Source organism: Plasmodium inui (assembly GCF_000524495.1).
Source record: "Plasmodium inui San Antonio 1 unplaced genomic scaffold supercont1.23, whole genome shotgun sequence".
Lineage (NCBI taxonomy): Eukaryota > Apicomplexa > Aconoidasida > Haemosporida > Plasmodiidae > Plasmodium > Plasmodium inui.
Genome location: NW_008481857.1, coordinates 63,783 through 81,996, shown reverse-complemented (window position 1 = coordinate 81,996; position 18,214 = coordinate 63,783). Strand labels below are relative to the sequence as shown.

Sequence of the window (18,214 nt, the reverse complement as noted above, 5' to 3'; positions counted from 1 at the left end):
GAATTTACACATTTCTCAAGAAACCTGGGATTATAAAAATGTTTCCTCTGGGAATTAATTTGTGAAGCCATATGATAGTACCAACATTTTTTTGATTTACGTATCTTTTTATGTGCCTCCTACCTTAAAACTTTTTTTATACGTTTCGCTTTAGGATTTCCTCTAACAGTGGAAAGCACACCAGGAGTTTCATTAAAATGTGCTAGCCTTTTATTCTATGCACAATTAAAGATAGAACAAATGGAAACTTTTTTAAGAATTAAAAATGAAGAGGCAAAAGAGGTTTAGCAAACGGTAAAACGATTTGAATTCCCCAAGTGTCAGTCATATTTCTTTGCCCATTTATTGCATTGTTGAAAATTTCAAAGTTCATCTTGCCGTAAAATGGAGGAGCGTTTTGCGGTTCTCTTGTAGGCACTTCCACTTTTGATGTGCATAATTAGAGAAGAGTTGCACACATTAAAGATGTGTGAATGGGAAAGTTATTTAAACGATTGGAATTATTCGAACAGCGAATGCAGCAGAATGAGACAAATGTACTGAGTAAGTAAAAAAGAAAAAAAAAGATTTTCTGGACAATTGGAAAGCAACGGGGGTAACTCTTTAGACATTCTGCAAAGCATCTACAGAATGGAACTGCCTTAAAAATGAGCCATGAATTGTAAAAAGAAAAAAAACGGTCAAGTAAATAATGTGGATAAAATATATGAACAATTGATGGGGGGTACATGCGGTAAAAATGGGGTGAACACCGGAATGGTAAAGAAATGAGAGACCTTTCGGTAGAGATGATTTACGCAAATTGGCAGGATTAACTCGATGACAAACTGTTCCAATTAAGGTAGTGAATTGAGACTAAAAGGGTGAACTATAATATGACCAACTACAATAATGAGAAAAAACGGCGAATTGTTTGGAAAACTCTGTCATCGAATTATAACCGACGCATGCCTTTTAAGAAGGACGCAGGAATGGTAGCAAACTTTTATAATCTTTACACCTGACATTGACGATTTGCTTCTGGGAATGTCCCCTTTCTGCTGCCCCTTTGAAGAAAAAGGAAAAAATTAATTACCTACGTAAAAATGCATATATGGATTAAGCGGTTGGTAATATCTTTTGCGATAAAATTTGGTTACTTTCAAAGAAGAAAATGCTAACACATGTGGTGAACGGGAAAACAAGAGTCGGGGGAGCACACGAGAAATAAGTAAAAAAAGCGATGAGAGTAGGGGAAAAAAATATGCCAAAAAATAAAATAGTAAGAAAGTACTATGGGAATGAATGAAGGAAAATAAAATTGGAAAAATGCGGAAAAAACGAACTGCATATCCCGAAATGTATAGTTGAAAAAAAAAAAAAAACATATGTAAAAGTTTGAATCGCTAACCAAAGGTACACAAAAAAAGTACATACAAATTTGGCTTAAAAAAAAAAAAAAACTCTCAAAAAGTGTCATAATTTTTTAGAAAAGGAAATTTAAACGTCAAAGCAGAATGTATTGAGATGTTTTAACTTTGGAGAGGATCACAAATTCGTGTAATGTCCCATTTCGTGTTCGTAAAAATTATTCTTCGTTTGAGAATATTACAACAGAGAGATGATGCATACATGAGCAAATGCGCAAGTGCGTACATATAAACATTTGCCCTTTTTGACGAAATAACCTCTGGGAAGAACGAGTGCGAGCATACCCCCCCGTAAAAGCGGTTTCCCCATTTTGTACCGCCGAAGGATAATTAATTTGTAAGGGAAGTACGTTGCTTCTTCTGCATTTATAATTTCACCCCCTCCCTGTTAACAGTTGCGGAATAATGACGGAAACGGATAAGTGGGACTCCCGAGTCAGTAGCCCAGTAACCAGAATAAAACATATACATGAACATAATTTGACGTACTACAGCAAGTGTATGTTCGGGGGGGTCCTGTCTTGTGGATTAACACATACGGTAATAACACCGTTGGATGTTACAAAATGTAGAATCCAGTCGTATCCTCAAATATATAAAAACCTCTTCCAAAGTTTATATAAAATAATCAAGGAGGAAAAGGTAAGAAGCTTATCATTAGGATGGTCTCCAACATTAATAGGTTACTCCCTTCAAGGGTTATGCAAATTTGGCTTTTATGAAATTTTTAAGGACGTTTATTCAAATTATTTAGGAGAGGAATATTCCTATAAGTACAAAGGTGTAACATGGCTACTCGCATCTGCATCAGCCGAATTTGTCGCGGATGTTTTCCTATGCCCATTCGAAATGATTAAAGTGAAAATGCAAACGAGTAAGGCAAATACATTTCCGACGAAACTGTCCGAATCTGTATCCTTCATGGTAGCAAATAAGAAAGAAACCAAGTTTCCCTTTGGTAGTGTTACACCCTTGTGGTGTCGTCAGATACCTTATACCATGGCAAAATTCTATTTCTTTGAAAAAATAGTGCAGTTAATGTATGACCAAGTTTTTACCAACCCGAAGGATTCCTATTCCAAGTCTACTCAATTGGGCATCACTTTCGCATCTGGTTATTTGTCGGGAATTATTTGCGCCCTGGTTTCGCACCCAGCAGACAATATGATATCTCAATTAGGCAAAGTAGAAAATAAGGGCAGAACGTTGTCAGCCATAACAAAAGAAGTGGGTATGGTAAATTTATTTACCAAAGGATTATGTACGAGAGTTTTAATGATAGGAACATTGACCGGTTTGCAGTGGTGGATTTATGACACCTTCAAGGCCGTTATGGGTTTGGGTACCTCGGGAAGTGGCTCATCTGGGAAGAAATAATTCCTGTGGGGAGAAGAATCGCACGATTTTTACAACCTTCAGTGAACAAAGAAGATTAGAAGCACAAAACGGGAAAGAATAAGAAGGGAAAAACCTATGCCCACGTTTAAGCATATTTAAAAGGCCGCCAATCAAGAGGAGGCCTCCTTACGAGGAAGGTCAATATCGTATAAACATATCAGAAAAAATTCATAAAATCGCCTCCCCATTTTGTTGTTTGTTTTATTTTTGTTTTGCAAACCTTGTGGAAGTGCGATTGGAGGTACATGCACTAAAATGTATACCCACGTTAGCCCCCCCCCAAAAAAAAGATGTACATCTATGGTACATATTTTTGAAGTTTCTTTATTGTTCTCTGTCTGTTTCGTGTTTTTGTGTCAAAAAAAAAAAAAAAAAAATTCAACGCTCGAAGCAGTAGCAACAATAATAATGGTAAAAAAAATTAATCATATCGATAATAATCGGAAAATTGTGTACAGTCCCTTTGACCAGCCAATAGAAAACGAAAAAAGACGAAAACATATGATACAGATGAAGAAACCACTTAACTCGTCGCTCGCCAGAAAGATTCATATAAAAATACAAATTAGCGCGTATACAGATATTAGGTGTTGTGTATGAATTAAGATGTGGATACACATATAAAGCAAATATGATGCGAAGTGACATCATAGGGCTAATACGGATAATTTACAAAATTTCAAGTCAATGCGAAAAAGGAATAAAAAAAAAATAAGAAAAATATGGCAAAAATAGGACGAAAAAAAAAAAATATATATATATATCTATGTATATATCAAGTGGTGTTCTCTTCAGATCTGCCCATTTTCGTGTTTTCCCTTCTACTCTTACGTTAAAAAAGGAAGGTTTTTTCTGATTAGCATTTAACACTTATGGGTGATGAAAAATGAACAGGGGTGCAACAAGAGTTAGAACAAAGGATTTGTATTGTGTCAATAATGATAGCAGTGGCAATTGTCATTATTCTACTATTACAATTATTTGCTCTTTTAAAAATACCTTCGATGGGGAACTATGTTTTAATTTTTTTTTTCTTATTCTTTTTCTTTCTTTCTTCTTTTCTTTTTGGAGCGCCCCTATCCGCTATCGCCGATTCTTCTTCATTGCTCGGGGACTCCTCTTCTTCTTCCTTTTCTTCTTTCTCTTTCTCCTTAAAATCGCCTTTGTTGTTTTCTTCCGACTATATTTCTTTCTTTACCCTAATTCTAATGGTCACTCCCTCTGCCTTTATTCTGGGGAAATTTTTTTCTTCGCTTTTTTCTTCCGTTTTTTGCACAGCTAATTCTTCAATATTCGTTTTGAGTTTTCCTTCGGTTGCTCGTTCAGAAGAATTGTCATCCTCTCCAGAAAATACAAAATATGGGATTCTTTTTGAGGAGCCCCTGATGTCTATCCATTCGAAGTAGCCGTTAACCACAAGGGCAAATGGATTCTTATTGAATAGCACGCTGTGGGGTGTAGGAAAAAAGCGGCGACGTTGGTTATGGCTCGGGAAGGTGCTCAATGCGTGGCGGCAGGAACGCACACATTTACACATATATGCATATACACATGTGTGCATATATTCATTTATCTTTTTGACGGGCTTCACATGTGCGGACGTAGAGATTGGCCACTCGGGATGGAAACCGACCTGGACGACTTCTTCGATTGCAGGATCTCCACTCTCGGGTTAATCAAAAGAAGTTCCTTGTCGAATTTTCCGTAGTTGTATGTCTTTAGTCCCCATAGGCAGTCTTGAATTTGATTTTCTGTGAGGCTTGGTTTCCCTTTCCATTTTCAGCGCTCTCATAGATAATGGGCATGTAATTTTTCTTAAAAATATTTTTAAGTTTGCGCGAAACACCACACGTTACTTTATGTGACATTGCGTGCAGTGCATTCGATGAAGTTATAGAAAATGGTTGAATGTTTAATTATGCGCCGTGCATAAGGATATACGTGTACGCGTATGCACGTTTTATATGTACTACATATACAACTCATTGAGTGTTTTTTTTTTTTTTTCTCTTTTTACTTATCATTCGTCTCCTTAATTTTTCATTGTTCAGAATTTTGTTGCAGTTGTATTCCCTTTTCAAAGCGTTTATGCCGATATTGTAGTATACTCGTACACACATCTTCGCCTTATATTTTTGTGTGCTCAACTGTGGGAAAAAGTTCGCGAAAAAAAGGATTAAACGAAAACGTTTTTTTCTGTACTTTCGCCATTTTGTGAAAATATGTAACAGGGAACAGGATGAAATAAAGTAGGAATGTTGCTTTTGCAGTTGTTTTGCTTTGTAGAGGTCGCGTTTGTGAATACTTTTTTTTTTTTTTTTTGGTTTTTTTTTTTTTTTTAGTATCATCTTTGTGAAGGGGGAGAAAATATAATTTAATTAAAACCCAAACAATTTAATTTTGACAAGAATAAAGAAGGAATAAAAAAAAAAAAAAAAAAATCATGTATAAAATTAAAACCAAGGAAAATCAAACAATCTTGGGATTTCTGAAGCCACTAAAGTAAATTGAAGAAAAGAAGAAAAAAGGGGAGGTCTTCTGGTTATCGTTTTTTTGGTCAACCTCCATGATGTAGAAAAATATCGATTTAAGAAACGTCCCTTTTGCTTAACTTGGACTTTCATATATAACGTAAGAAGGAAAAAAAAGTAAATCTACCCATGTGCATGTGTATGTAATATACGTACACGTTGATGTCAGCACCATATAGGTATACCTATATGTGCCTATGGGTGAATCAGCTTGTACATGTGCGCACATAGGTATCTCTACATGGGTTCACGGGGTTATGCACACCTGGCTTTATATCTACCTGTACGCATATGCCTATGTTCTGAATATGTAAGCAACTATATGGGCACGAGTATCCGTGCAGACACCAACATGTACATATGAGCACAAATGAATAACTGCATGAATACATGTGAATATGTAAATGGTAACACGCGCATGTGTGCATGAGGCATATATAAATTACGACACGTATATACGTGTATACGCACTTGGGAAAATGACATCATGTCCGTGGAGGCACGCAGGCACGTATCACTATATTTAGAAGTGCTTGAAAGCATGTGGAGGAAATGCAAATTGCGTGACACCACCCTTTTTTAATGCTGTTTTTTCCACTAATTTTGACCCATTCTGTGAACTGAACACATAAGAAAAAAAAAATAAATAACAAGTGCGAAAAAGTTTTCCTTTCCGGTTGCATTTTGAACGAGCAAAGGACAGGAGAAAAAGTCTCCATGGGCTTTCCTTTTTTTGGTAAGCTGAGATATATATGAAACGTTTTCATTTGACAGTTTTAGAGGAATCGCATGAGAGGGGAGAGCAGATGGAAAAAATGCCCAGCAAAGCGGCATGAATCGAGAAAGGTATATTCGCAAAAGATCGGGAAGAAGAACAAGAGTAAGCTGAACATGCGAAGTAGAATATGCCACAAAAGTTTATGGAGAAAATGCTTTAATTTTAGAGAGTCTTCCCGCCCTAAAAGAGATTCGAGATGACCAAAAAATGGTGTCGCATTTATGTGCAGCAACAATAACCCATTGTCGTGTTTTTAACTCGATTAAAAAAAAATGTTGCATAAAAGTGATATTCCCCGAGCGGCCCTTAATCAAATTTCGATCAAAAGATCCATTTCTACAACAATAAAATTGGTTAACTATAATTACTATTTTTTACTTCGAAAAAATGAAAAAGGGGCCTACAGATTTTTTCATCATAAGAATAATTTAAGCAGCCATTTCTTTGAAGGCAAAAAAGAACATGGAGGAAGCAAAAGTAGCATTTCGTATAACAACAAAATGTTTCAGAAGTTGTATGAAGAAAATCCTTCAGAGGGTTGTGCCGGTGAGGAAAATTTTCCAAATGTAGGAAAAACTGATAATCGGAAATGGGAAGAAGGGACCCGACATGAGAATCTCACAAATGAAGATAGCCCGCAAAGTGGACAGAACAAAATTTTAAACAGACATGAATACATCGATCTGAATTTGCTAAATATCGATGAAGAAATTGTAAATAACTTAAAGGAGATCCTCAAAATAGATAAGCTCTACATGTATCAGTACATAATTTTTAACGAAATTTTTGCAAATCATTGCAGACATGTACTTGTCTACAACAAGACAGGAACGGGGAAAACGCTCAGCTACTTGTTACCGTTAATACAGAAATTGATAAATGAAAAATTCGATTGTAATAGGAAGATATTAATTTTGACGCAGAATATTTATCTCTGCAAACAGTTATATATTTACATTTTATCCATTTACCCCAATTTAAATGTGTGCATTTTGTTCGATGAACATGATCCCTGCCATCGTGTGAAAAAAATAAAGCGAGACGTAATTGGAAAGGAAGAATTCGCTCACAAACTGAATGAAAAGAATAATGATTTGTATAGGGAAAACTATGGCATCCATTTTTACCTAGCCATCCCGAATAAATTAGAGTTTTACATAAAGAATTATAATAATACGAAAAAAAATGAAAAGAACGTCATGAACAATATTTTAAATTGTGTAAACACCATCGTTGTAGATGAGTTTGATTATGTAGTCGAAAGTAGAAACTTGATTTTTAACTTCTTATTTAAAAGGGACTTATTGAACGGGGTGGATGAGCAGGGGACGCTGAAAAGGAACGATACTAATGGGGAAAATTTTAATCGTGAAAATTATGAAATATATTTGTTCACTGCAAATATGAATGAACTAATAAGGAAAAAAATTAACAACCATTTATGCGGTTTTGTTTTTTTTGACTTTATTAATGGGGTTAAAGAAGTGATTCAAAATAAATTGGATGAAGAAAGAGCGAGTGTGTTGAAAAATTCGCAAGAAATAATTCAGTTGCTGAGCAGAGAGAACAAAACGCCCAGCCTGTGCAATTTGAACATCGCCCACTTTATATGTAAAATAAATACCCCCTCGAAGTATAAGTATGTATCCTATTTTTTAAATGAGTTTTTTTTTTTAAAGAGAAAGGATATGTTAAGGAGAAGAAGGACTCACCAATTGTCCGACAGAAATGACGAGTGCGATGGTGACAAGTTGATCAGGGATTATATGGGGAGAAACCCCCCCGAGGAGAGGGAAAAGGAGGATAAAATAAGGAAGTGCATAATTTTTGCAAATTCAAAGGAAGAGGTGAGTCTGCGTAAAGTGGAACGATAGCGTCGACTCTGCTGTTTCATAAGCGTTCAGGCATCTGCCATTTGGCGTGCGCGTTATGCGGTCTAGGTTGTGTATTTTTCCTTACCGCATATGCACACCATTGCTTCCCCCGTGCTTGCCAAACTTTTCTAACGAAGGAGCGAAATTCATTTCATTTTCATAACCCCCTTGGAAGGTCGAGAAACTGCACGAGAACTCCCTCCTGAAGCCACACTCCGTTATTATGCACTCGGAACTGCTAACGCTGCAGAAAAACGAAAATATAAACATGTTTAAATTAGGGAAAAAGCCCATCCTCATCACGACGGATATAGTGAGCAGGGGACTCGACATAGACAACGTTATCTTCATTTTGAATTACTCGCCCCCCACGTCCCCAAATGATTACATACATAGGTGAGACGCGGAGATTTGCACATTGACACAGCGCAAGAGAGAGATCTCCCTCCCGTTCGTTTGTTAACATTTATTGCGGAATTAATTCCCCACTTTTGCAGATCGGGTCGAACCGGAAGAGCGAAAGAAAAGGGAGTCTGCCTAACGATGTACCATAAATATGAATATAAGAATCTGGACAAGATAATGAAGTATACCAAAAATAATTTTCAAGTTATTTTATGCCCCCATGTAGATGAAGTCTACAAATTTTCAGTGGACAATTTGACAGGTACACTGGGGCGAAGACGAGCGATGCGTGGAAGATTATCAGATGGAGAAATTTTCCTAAATAGAGATGCTCAATTATGTTGACGTGACGAATTGTATTATGCATATGCTAAAAATGTTGAGGCGTACATGTGCCTTTCCCCCTTCCGCTTTCTCCCCTTTAGAGAGCATAATGAAGATCGCCCCGGAGGAATACGAATTTCTTCATGATAGATCAAAGGAGCTACTAAAAACGGATGGTACAAAAATCATCGCGCAGGTACTCTCCGTTTTGCTAAAACATGACAGGAAGGGATACACTGTTTCTCTGCTATCTGGGAAGAGAAACTATGTCGCTGTTTTGATAAAGGATCCCTTTTTTGAGGTAAAAAGTTGCAAAAGTGGAAGAGCGTCAGAATCGCTCATTATGCGTCCCAAATGGGGAGTAACGTGTTAATGCGTATGTCCATATGTATAGGTGCACATGTTTAAACTCCCTTAAACAGGGAAACCGTTTTGAAACTCCCCGATCTGATTTACCCTTCTGAGCAGGCAATAAAAAATAAGAACGATATTGTTAACTTGATGAAAGTCACCACGGGGAACAGAAATGTGTCAAATGTAAGGACGCAGAAATGGAAAAAGATAAGAAAAAAAAAAAAAAAGAAATATCAGGAAAAGATCATTTTTGGCTTAATTCCCCCTTTTAGGTTGTCGGAGATGTGGCCAAATGTGATGAGGGCTACATTGCAGACATTTCTAGCACGCACGTTAATAAAATTATAAGCTTGTTCAATAGCTCCAACTCGGAATATAAGAACAAGGGTGTACAAATTGACACTGTAATAGAATTGCCTCCAGTGATTCGCGAAAAAAAAACCATCATACGAAGAAACAGAAAAGTCCCATGGATAAAATAGTATGCATTTATAATTACATAAAAAATATTTAGCCATTTGTGATTCCATTTCATGTATAAATTAGCTAAACCTTCTGAGAGGGTGGCCATGAGTTCACATTTTGCACATTCTTCCGTTGTTGTTTGGAAGGGCATATGCACATGAATGAATAAGCGTTTGTGTACATGGGTCTGCCATGCAGAAAGAGCGTGACATTTTTGCTGTCACACATTTGCAGCTATACAAGTTGATGAAATCGAAAATGTGTTTTTTTTCTGTTTATACATTTAAATAATATCTAAGTATATGGCTGATTTGTTGTACGTAATTTTTTTTTTTTTTTTTTCTTAAAAAAAATGCGAATGTTCGTCAGGCAATTTTTCTCCCTACATCCCTACAAATATACCGCCCTATTTTATGCGAATTTTTACATATGCGTCTATTCTGCGCATCGCAGTTCACGTGGCGTTTAGGTTAATGAACATCGTTCTGACTCAATTCTGCATGCCTACTTTTTCCCTTACAGCAAATTACAGAAAAAGAAAATTATAGTGTTAGGAAGAAAAACGAGCGAGTATAAAAGGAAGGGAAGCACTGAAATTATAAAAGATATAAATAGGCAAATCTAGCCCCCCTTCATTGGACGTAAAATGGGATTACATAAAGCGGATGAGGTAAAATAATTTTTTTTTTGCGTTTTCCGTGAACGTGCATAATTTTTTTAGCAGTTATTCGTCGCCCTTTTCATCTGCGTCAATTCGCAATTGCATAAGAGATGCGATTGCGCGGTTTCGCATTTACGCCGTTACGGCCGTACGCGATTTTTAATCTTTACAAGCTAAGGACATATAGCTTGGGCACATATTGTTCGTTGCACAATTTAAATTTTAACAATATGTAAACCTTTATTTGTTACCTCAATTTTGTAAATTTACGTTTAGTGCACAGAGATATGATTTTTTAGTTCCCCCTTTCCAAGGTTCATATCTTTTTCTTCCATGTTAAGAAGAATTTGATGTGCGTAGGTGAACCTCGAGGGTCAAACGTGCATTGTGCATTCCGATGAGGAATAAACCTTTTGTATTTTAATTAACATTACACATATATGTATAAATGTGCGCACATGTACACATACATATTTGAGATTACCCATTTCTTCAGCAAACAGTCTTATGGATTCAGTTTGTCACTCTTCCTCATCCACTTTGTTCGATTGCACACATATATCAGATAACACTGTGAACTTTTAAAGCGAAGAAGGGAAAACCATTTTATCTCTATGTGATGTGTTTAAAAAAAATTAGCCATGAATAGAAAAAGTTAAAAGGCATTTAATGGACACGTGGGTCCTTCAATGCTTAGTAAAATGCCATAAGGGGAAACAAAAAAAAAAATTGAAAAAATAAGTTACCTTTAAGGGCGAGATAGGGGAAGCATTCAATTGTTTATATATGCTCGGTGAAATAATGAAAAGTAGCCCATCATCCAAGGCATCAATGGTAATGAACATTAAATAAAAAAACAGAAAATGTTCACGTTGTGTTACATGAACCAGCAGAAAAAATATATATATTTGTGTGTAGTGTCTGCGTGAAGGATTGCATATGTACATGCATATTCGGACATACCTCCATTTCTGTGTAACTGTCCGTTTAGCCAAACGAATGTGTGTGCACATGGCACTATGCGATTATTCGCACGCGCGTACAATAACTTAAGGATGCGTTGTTTTTCGAGTTCACCAATTCATCTATATGGTGCGCAGTTTTGTGCTGCGCAAATTCGTTTTGCTGTTACGTGCAGAAAATTGCTGGACAACATAGCAGTTGGTGCCTTTGCAGAATTTGTGCGTGGATGTTCCTTTTGAAACAAGATATTCAGGTGCGGAATCAACTATATATACATATATATATATGTATTTTTTGGCACATTTTGCAGAAAAACGATGAATGCTTAAAAGAGGTATGCGTAATAAATAAAAATAATGCTGTGAAAAGCGAAAAGAAGGAAGGGATCAATGATAAAATCAAAATGTGCAAACTAAAAAGCCAGTGTAGTGGTGTCAAGGGTGAAAAAAACCAAAGGGGCGAACAGGCAGAAAAGAGTGATATGAAAAAGCGAGCCAAGAAAAGTGAGAGCGCAAGTAGTGAATCCGTCAAAGAATCGTTAGAAGAGGAATTCGATGGGGAAGATGAGGATGTAGACGGTGAAATCGATATGGACGCGGACTTGGATGTGGATATGGAACCCCATTTAGATGAAGACGAGGAGGATGAAGATGCCGAAGGTGAAGGCAAAGACGAAGCATTTGCTGATGCCAGGAAGTATTTTAAAGAAGGACAAAAATGTATTACCCCCCCGAACGGTGATGGTACAAGAGCTTTCTACGAAAGTCTACTTGAAGAAAATCCCAATTCAATCATTGCTATAAAGTACTGCATAGAACATGGAGTTCTAAGTGGTACGAGACATCACCAGGCGATATATAAATATAATGTACTTAAAAAAAATAACGCATTTAGAAATAACTTGGGAGGTCTACGAGGTGAGTTTATTAAACTGTTGGAAAAGCCTCCTAAATCTGAAGAGGGTTCATATGAGGATTCTGATGGGGAGTTGATAATAAAGGAGATTTTAAGCAAATGATATGATTGCCAGGTGAAAAAAAGGGGGACAGTGTGCCTACATATTTAAACACGTTTCTGGTTTCATTTCAAAATAGACAACTGGTTTGTCAAATACAATGCAAGAAGTGTGGCTTTGCACTTTGTAAGCAGTTTTAAAAGAAAGTACGACCACCATTTCTTTACAAATTATAATTTCTCAAGCTTTCTTTACTTTATATACGATTTAGTATTTCCGTTTTAGCTTTTTTACGATCAAATTTGAAGTAATTCCGCACTCTAATAAGGGGGAAAGGAAAAAAAAAAAGGAAATCAACATTTTAGCCTATTTTGGTTTATTTTTCTTTTCTTCGTACCTGTTTGAGAGATGCTTTGTTATTCTGTTTATTTCTATAGAAATATAGCCATATTTGACTTCCACACCATTTACACAAATTTTTCTTTAAATTTTGTTGTGATGATAATTGCAGAAGCAATTATATACACTATTTTTTACACCTTTGTATTTGGAGCGCCATTTCTGAATGATTTTTCATCCCATTTTTAAATGATTAAAAAAATATGCATTTTAAATGGTATTTTGTGCATATGCAACAAAGAGTAGCGCCGTTTTTAAGATTATTTTTTGTGAAAGCTTTTAAGAAAAGCAAGATGTTCATGTAAAAATAAGTATGCGTGTAATCTTTCACAAATTTGTGAAGTGACACTTATAATTTTACTTATATGTGGAAACTGATAAATAGAAGTTTCCTTGTTCCTTTTTTTTTTTAAAACATTTTCGCGAGAGCTAATTTTTTTCCTTGTTTAATTTTTTCGTTTTTTCTACGTACATGTAACTACTTTAAAAAATGTAAAAATTTGAAACAATTCTCTGCGAAAGTTATGAAGGAAGAAGGGCATATTTTTCATGAGGCGAATTTGCGGAAGGGAGAAATATTGTACAAAATGATTTTCAATTTTCTGTTCATATTATGATTTATTTGCGGTTTATTATATAGAAGTTGGATTATTTTTAGGGGTAATATAAAATTGTATAAAAATAACCATAGCGGAAGGTATTCATTTCAGGAAACTGTTTGATTGGCCGCCTCGCACAACGCAACGGGGTGCGATCTTTCAGATGCCTATTCGCTGATATCTACTTATATGCACACATTTTTGCATGTATTTACGCTTTTGCATTTGCGTATGAATTATTTTTCAAGTCGAGAAGGACGAAAGACAATACAGAAAATGAAATTTTCAGGAAAAATGGAAACTGTTAAAATTATGTAGTGTTAAATTAAGAAAATGAAATATGTCTTCCAAAGAACAGCAACGTAATGGACAAAAAAAGGAGCATAGTTAAGAAGCCGGAGAGGGGGAGCTTCCTGCTGGATCACAACAGTGAATGCACATCAATAAAAAATGATTATTTAAAATGCTTAAAGGAGCACAATAATGATCATGTTAGTTGCAGAGAATATTCCAAAGAATATTTTATTTGCCGAATGGACAAAAATCTACTCGAAAAGCAAAGTTTAAACGATTTGGGCTTTTCTGAAAATGAAATAAATCACGAGAGCCGCATAAAACACTTCAAGGATGTGTACAGTTACAATATGTTTAATGAAACAATGGAGAATTTTCCAAAGGGGTGGGCGCTTAAAAGAACTGACATCGCAAGTGGTGCAGTTCCCAAAGAGGACAAATTTACACAAAGGAAGCAGGACAATAAAGCGGATATGAAACTAGGAGTCGGAGACAATTTCTTGCTTTTAAATCTTCGTAACGATAAGGAAGGTGAACAAGATTTAAATGGAAAAGTGTTCGAAATTACGCAAGAAAAAAAAATTGCAGTAAAAAGGAAGGAGGAAGCAGGTTATTTGGCTGGAAAGGAGTACATAAAAACTTTGGTGGAAAAAAAAAAAAGGCACCCCCTTTTTTCGTATAATATATTTAAGAATAGTAACACATAAAATGTGTCACTTGGGGTGAACGTACGAAAGTGGCAAGACTGTTTAGTTAGGAAAAGAAAAACAAAAAAAAAAAAAAATTTTAAGTAGCAAAATTGCCATCAGCCTCAATTGTTCTGTGCTGCTCGCCCCATCTCCAAACTGAAAGACCTTTAACTGCTCATTTCGTATGTAATGAGGAAGAACAGCTAACGCTTACTGGAGCAGAATTAAACAGTGGAGAGTTAAATGAAGATAACGTGTGTGGGAAGTTAATGCTGTGCATGAAACTGACGCCATTCTTTGTTGCGAAAGTAACAAAACGGTACTTTCCACAGGGCAACATGCCAAGGGAGGAGTGAAGAACAAAGCAATTTGTTTTTACCCACATACGTGTCCATATGCATACAGCACATTCGTTTAAATTTACCCATGTATGCGCATACGCATAAACATGTTTATTCCCTGAATGCTTATAAACGTTCACATACGCACATGCGTCGTTCCAGCGTTTGTGCCTTTCGTTGAGGCTATATTACTCTGTCATGTTCGTTTTCTACATCGTAACTTTCCAAACGTATTGGATAAGGGGAACCATTACGTATATTTGGCACTTAGAATGTGTTTAGGTTTATCTCTTACACCCTCCCTCTACGAATAAAACGTAAAAATTGTTACGTATGCCTTAGCATACTTGAGTTTGTCCTATATGAAAAAAAAAAAGTCTATTCCCTTCTCACACGTAACAATTATTGAGTAAGGATACAGAATGAAGCTTCTGTATTTTGTGAAATGAAGAAAATGTTGTATCACCGTTAGTGTTTTAATTTTTCCGCCTTTTAAGGAGCGTTAATCGGTATGCTATATGTGTAAATGCAAAAGGTGGGGAAATAGCTTTTTTGGTTAAGGTTAAGATTTGGGCAGACAGGATTGAATGCAAAAATGGCTAGTTAAAAGAAAAAAAAAAAAAATTATTAAATGTGAATGATTATACAATTCATTTCTCCCAAATGGACAAGTGGTGTTTCGGATGCAGTCACAGATTAAGGCAATTTTTAATAACAGCTGTTACTGCGTATATAAACGTTTTTTTTCACTCTGTTGCTACCTTCATCGGCATATATCGACATCTCCAAGGACAGAAAAATCTGTTCTTTGGGAATTTTTCCTCAAAAATTCCAAGGATAATAAATTAAGCAAAAAAATGCAATTTTTGGTGCGTATTAAAGAAAAAAACAAAACGGCTTCCATATCGTGGGTATAAACACTAGTGGACTTTTTCCCAAATTTCTCTAAGTGCATGAAAAATTTTAACACAACCTTGTCGTTAAATGCCATAGGTCAAAAGAAAAATAACTATAAAATTGAATTGTAATAAAAATAATTATACATATGCGTAATGTAATGTACATATCTTTGTGGTCTCATGCTGTTGTTTTGCACAGGACCGAGGTAAACCTGTATTGAAAAAAAAAAAAGAAAAAATCGGTATAAAAAATTTGAAATTTTAATTTTTTAAGAATTTGTATATATTTTATTTTCTCTTCTTAACAAAATTGTTATTATATTTTTTTTTGTCTCCATTTTATGAATACACTTTTATAAAACTTAGAACCTTCAAACCGTTTACCAATTATACCACCAGTTACACAATTGCTTTATCTTTTCCCCTTAAGCTATCAACACTTTAAACTGAACAAATTCAAATTTCTATTCTTTCAATTATTGCACTTTGGCATTTTTATTTATTTATTTATTTTTTTTTCTGATATTTTTCCCCCAATGAATGTCAACAGGATGTACTCGATGCAGAAGGACATCATGTATTTACAGTCGAGGAGGAAGGTCACCCAGTATTATGTGCTGTCACTGCTTTCTGATTTTATGAAAACTGTGCTTCTTTTGTTTGATACGTTGATCTTTTGTTTTACCATCTCCACTGCGCTACTCATGATGCTTTTTGGCTATGTGGGTGTCATATCAGAAAAGCCCATTCCTCTACATGGAAAGCTATACATAGGGATCGTTTATTTCGACATTTTGCTGAATTTTTTAATTGCCTTAGTTTGTATTTACAATATATTTAGAATGTCCACCTGGAACTTGTCGTACATGGCTAAATTTATTGTAAACCGTAATTTTTTTTATTCCATTATGACCATGATTATTGGCCTTTGCCTCCTATCCATTGTGTTTAATATATATGTCTTGTATTACAGGCGAAGGTTTAAAACATTGGTAAGGGCCATAGAAAATGAAACCAAAAATGCAAGAGCAAATGCTAGGCTATATTTAAGGTCCAATTTAAGGTCATCTACCAAAGGGAGCAAAAGTGCACGAGGAAATGCAAACATGAGGACAGATGTGCAAAGAAATACGGGTATAACGGAGAGAGCAAACACAAGAGGCAATGTCTATATACACGGGAATGTATTCCACCCAGAGAGTGTACCCACCCCAGGGAAAGGGTCAACAGCGGGGATTCTCCCCGCAGAAGGAAATGCGCTCGAACCAAAGAATGCGCAGTCCAACAGAAATGGGAATAAAAGCAGAAAGGCACAAGGACATACGAGCACACCCAGAAACGGAAAGGAAGAACGAGCACTGAGCGGGGAAAAAATAAGCATTACTCTTGATGATAACACTGGACCAGATGGAAAACCTTTGGAGGACTCATTCACATTGGAAAAGCCTTACTTTAATGTTGCTAAGATGGTATTCCCCCTGGATCCAGACACAAAAATAAACGATATGGTAGAGGACAATACGAAGGCAAAACTGAACATGAAAAAAAAAATTACACTTGGATTAGATAAGGAGCAGCAAAGCATTGACTCGAGGAGGAAGAAAATTGTGCATGGCGATATTCCCCCAATGAAAATAGAAATTGTCAAAGAAGAAGTAAAAGAGGAGCTACCATCTATGCGCATGGAGGAAAAAGAATTGTTCCAAGTTAACACTTCTAAGAAGGAAGTGCACCAGGGGGAAAATGCTGAGAAAGAATTACCTCAAATGAGTAATGTTAAGAAAAACTTCTTGTAAAAAGGAGGGGAAAAAATGTACTTGTATAATAAATTACCGTATATTATGGAAGGAATGAAGACCTCAATACAAATGAGGTGGAGCGTTTCATTAGGGCCGCATTTGTACAGGTTTAGCTTTAGGTTTAATAAACTTTTAATGAGTCCTCAAATTACAAATCCTCGCCGGGATGAATTGCCAAAATGGAGAATATTCATATAGTTCTATGAACACGTAATAAACACAACCTCCATATAGTAGCGTTTTACGCATAATATTTTGAACTTAATTGAAGCATTCCTTTTGTGCTTTTTTTATGTTTTACTCTTTTTCTGGGATACCTAAGTACATGACTTGATGTGAAGCGATCCTTATATATTTTGCTTCCTATTCTCCTAGTACCCGTTGATATTATGATACAAGAATTCCTAGGAATTAATTTTTCTTTCCTTTTTATTATCATTATTGTAAAGTATTCAATGTGTAAGCGTTTGTGATATTATATGTAATACTATTCGAATGTCACGTTTTGTAAAAAATGTGGCGTCAGCGTGTACGTATAAATATCTGCCCCTTCGCGTGTAATGTTAGGGGAAGGGGAAATGCTGCCCTTTCAACTCACACGCCAATCGATTCAAATGAGCATTTGTATTGTTAAATGTGTCATAGAATTATTTGCTATGCATAATAACAATCCAGTGAAATTATGGACATTATATATAAAAGAAAAAATGCCGAAGGGAAAAAGTGAATTTTTGCACGGAAAGTTTTTACTTTTTTATATAATATGCATAATAAGCATTAACTATAACCAAAGTGGGACGTCAGTAAAGATTCACCTATATAAATCCTACTAGAGGGTACGATTGCATAATAAATCCGAAATGTAGTCTCCCATGTCTTCAGCGGGGCCAAACTTTCAAGATATGAAGAATACGACGTGCAAATGTAAAAACAAAAAAAAAAAGTACACCATCGCACGGGGCGAAAAAAAGGGGTTAGTAGGCCCTTGTAAGACACACCGGAATATGTACTCCAATTTATGTTTTTTCGTGTGAATACTACTTTTATAGCTTTCTGTTTTTTTTTTCTCTCTTTTCG

The 18,214-nt window shown here is 35.7% G+C and overlaps 6 protein-coding genes across 6 annotated transcripts; 5 read left to right on the top strand and 1 right to left on the bottom strand.

The window, feature by feature from the left end:
* Positions 1-1,814: 1,814 nt before the first annotated feature.
* C922_04433 (hypothetical protein) lies at positions 1,815-2,786 on the top strand (the record flags this gene model as incomplete). Its single annotated transcript, XM_008820016.1, has 1 exon — positions 1,815-2,786. The coding sequence occupies one exon, from the start codon at positions 1,815-1,817 to the stop codon at positions 2,784-2,786; it is 972 nt and encodes a 323-aa protein (XP_008818238.1).
* A 1,201-nt stretch (positions 2,787-3,987) lies between these two features.
* On the bottom strand, positions 3,988-4,927 carry C922_04432 (hypothetical protein; the record flags this gene model as incomplete). Its single annotated transcript, XM_008820015.1, has 3 exons — positions 3,988-4,255; positions 4,441-4,576; positions 4,825-4,927. 3 exons carry the CDS (start codon positions 4,925-4,927, stop codon positions 3,988-3,990), a joined length of 507 nt encoding a protein of 168 aa, XP_008818237.1.
* A 1,461-nt stretch (positions 4,928-6,388) lies between these two features.
* Positions 6,389-10,163, top strand: C922_04431 (adenosinetriphosphatase; the record flags this gene model as incomplete). Its single annotated transcript, XM_008820014.1, has 7 exons — positions 6,389-7,963; positions 8,166-8,386; positions 8,488-8,657; positions 8,821-9,020; positions 9,188-9,256; positions 9,346-9,554; positions 10,061-10,163. 7 exons carry the CDS (start codon positions 6,389-6,391, stop codon positions 10,161-10,163), a joined length of 2,547 nt encoding a protein of 848 aa, XP_008818236.1.
* A 1,402-nt stretch (positions 10,164-11,565) lies between these two features.
* C922_04430 (hypothetical protein) lies at positions 11,566-12,180 on the top strand (the record flags this gene model as incomplete). Its single annotated transcript, XM_008820013.1, has 1 exon — positions 11,566-12,180. One exon carries the CDS (start codon positions 11,566-11,568, stop codon positions 12,178-12,180), a length of 615 nt encoding a protein of 204 aa, XP_008818235.1.
* Positions 12,181-13,480: 1,300 nt separating this feature from the next.
* C922_04429 (hypothetical protein) lies at positions 13,481-14,116 on the top strand (the record flags this gene model as incomplete). Its single annotated transcript, XM_008820012.1, has 1 exon — positions 13,481-14,116. The coding sequence occupies one exon, from the start codon at positions 13,481-13,483 to the stop codon at positions 14,114-14,116; it is 636 nt and encodes a 211-aa protein (XP_008818234.1).
* Positions 14,117-15,874: 1,758 nt separating this feature from the next.
* C922_04428 (hypothetical protein) lies at positions 15,875-17,134 on the top strand (the record flags this gene model as incomplete). Its single annotated transcript, XM_008820011.1, has 1 exon — positions 15,875-17,134. The coding sequence occupies one exon, from the start codon at positions 15,875-15,877 to the stop codon at positions 17,132-17,134; it is 1,260 nt and encodes a 419-aa protein (XP_008818233.1).
* Positions 17,135-18,214: the final 1,080 nt, after the last annotated feature.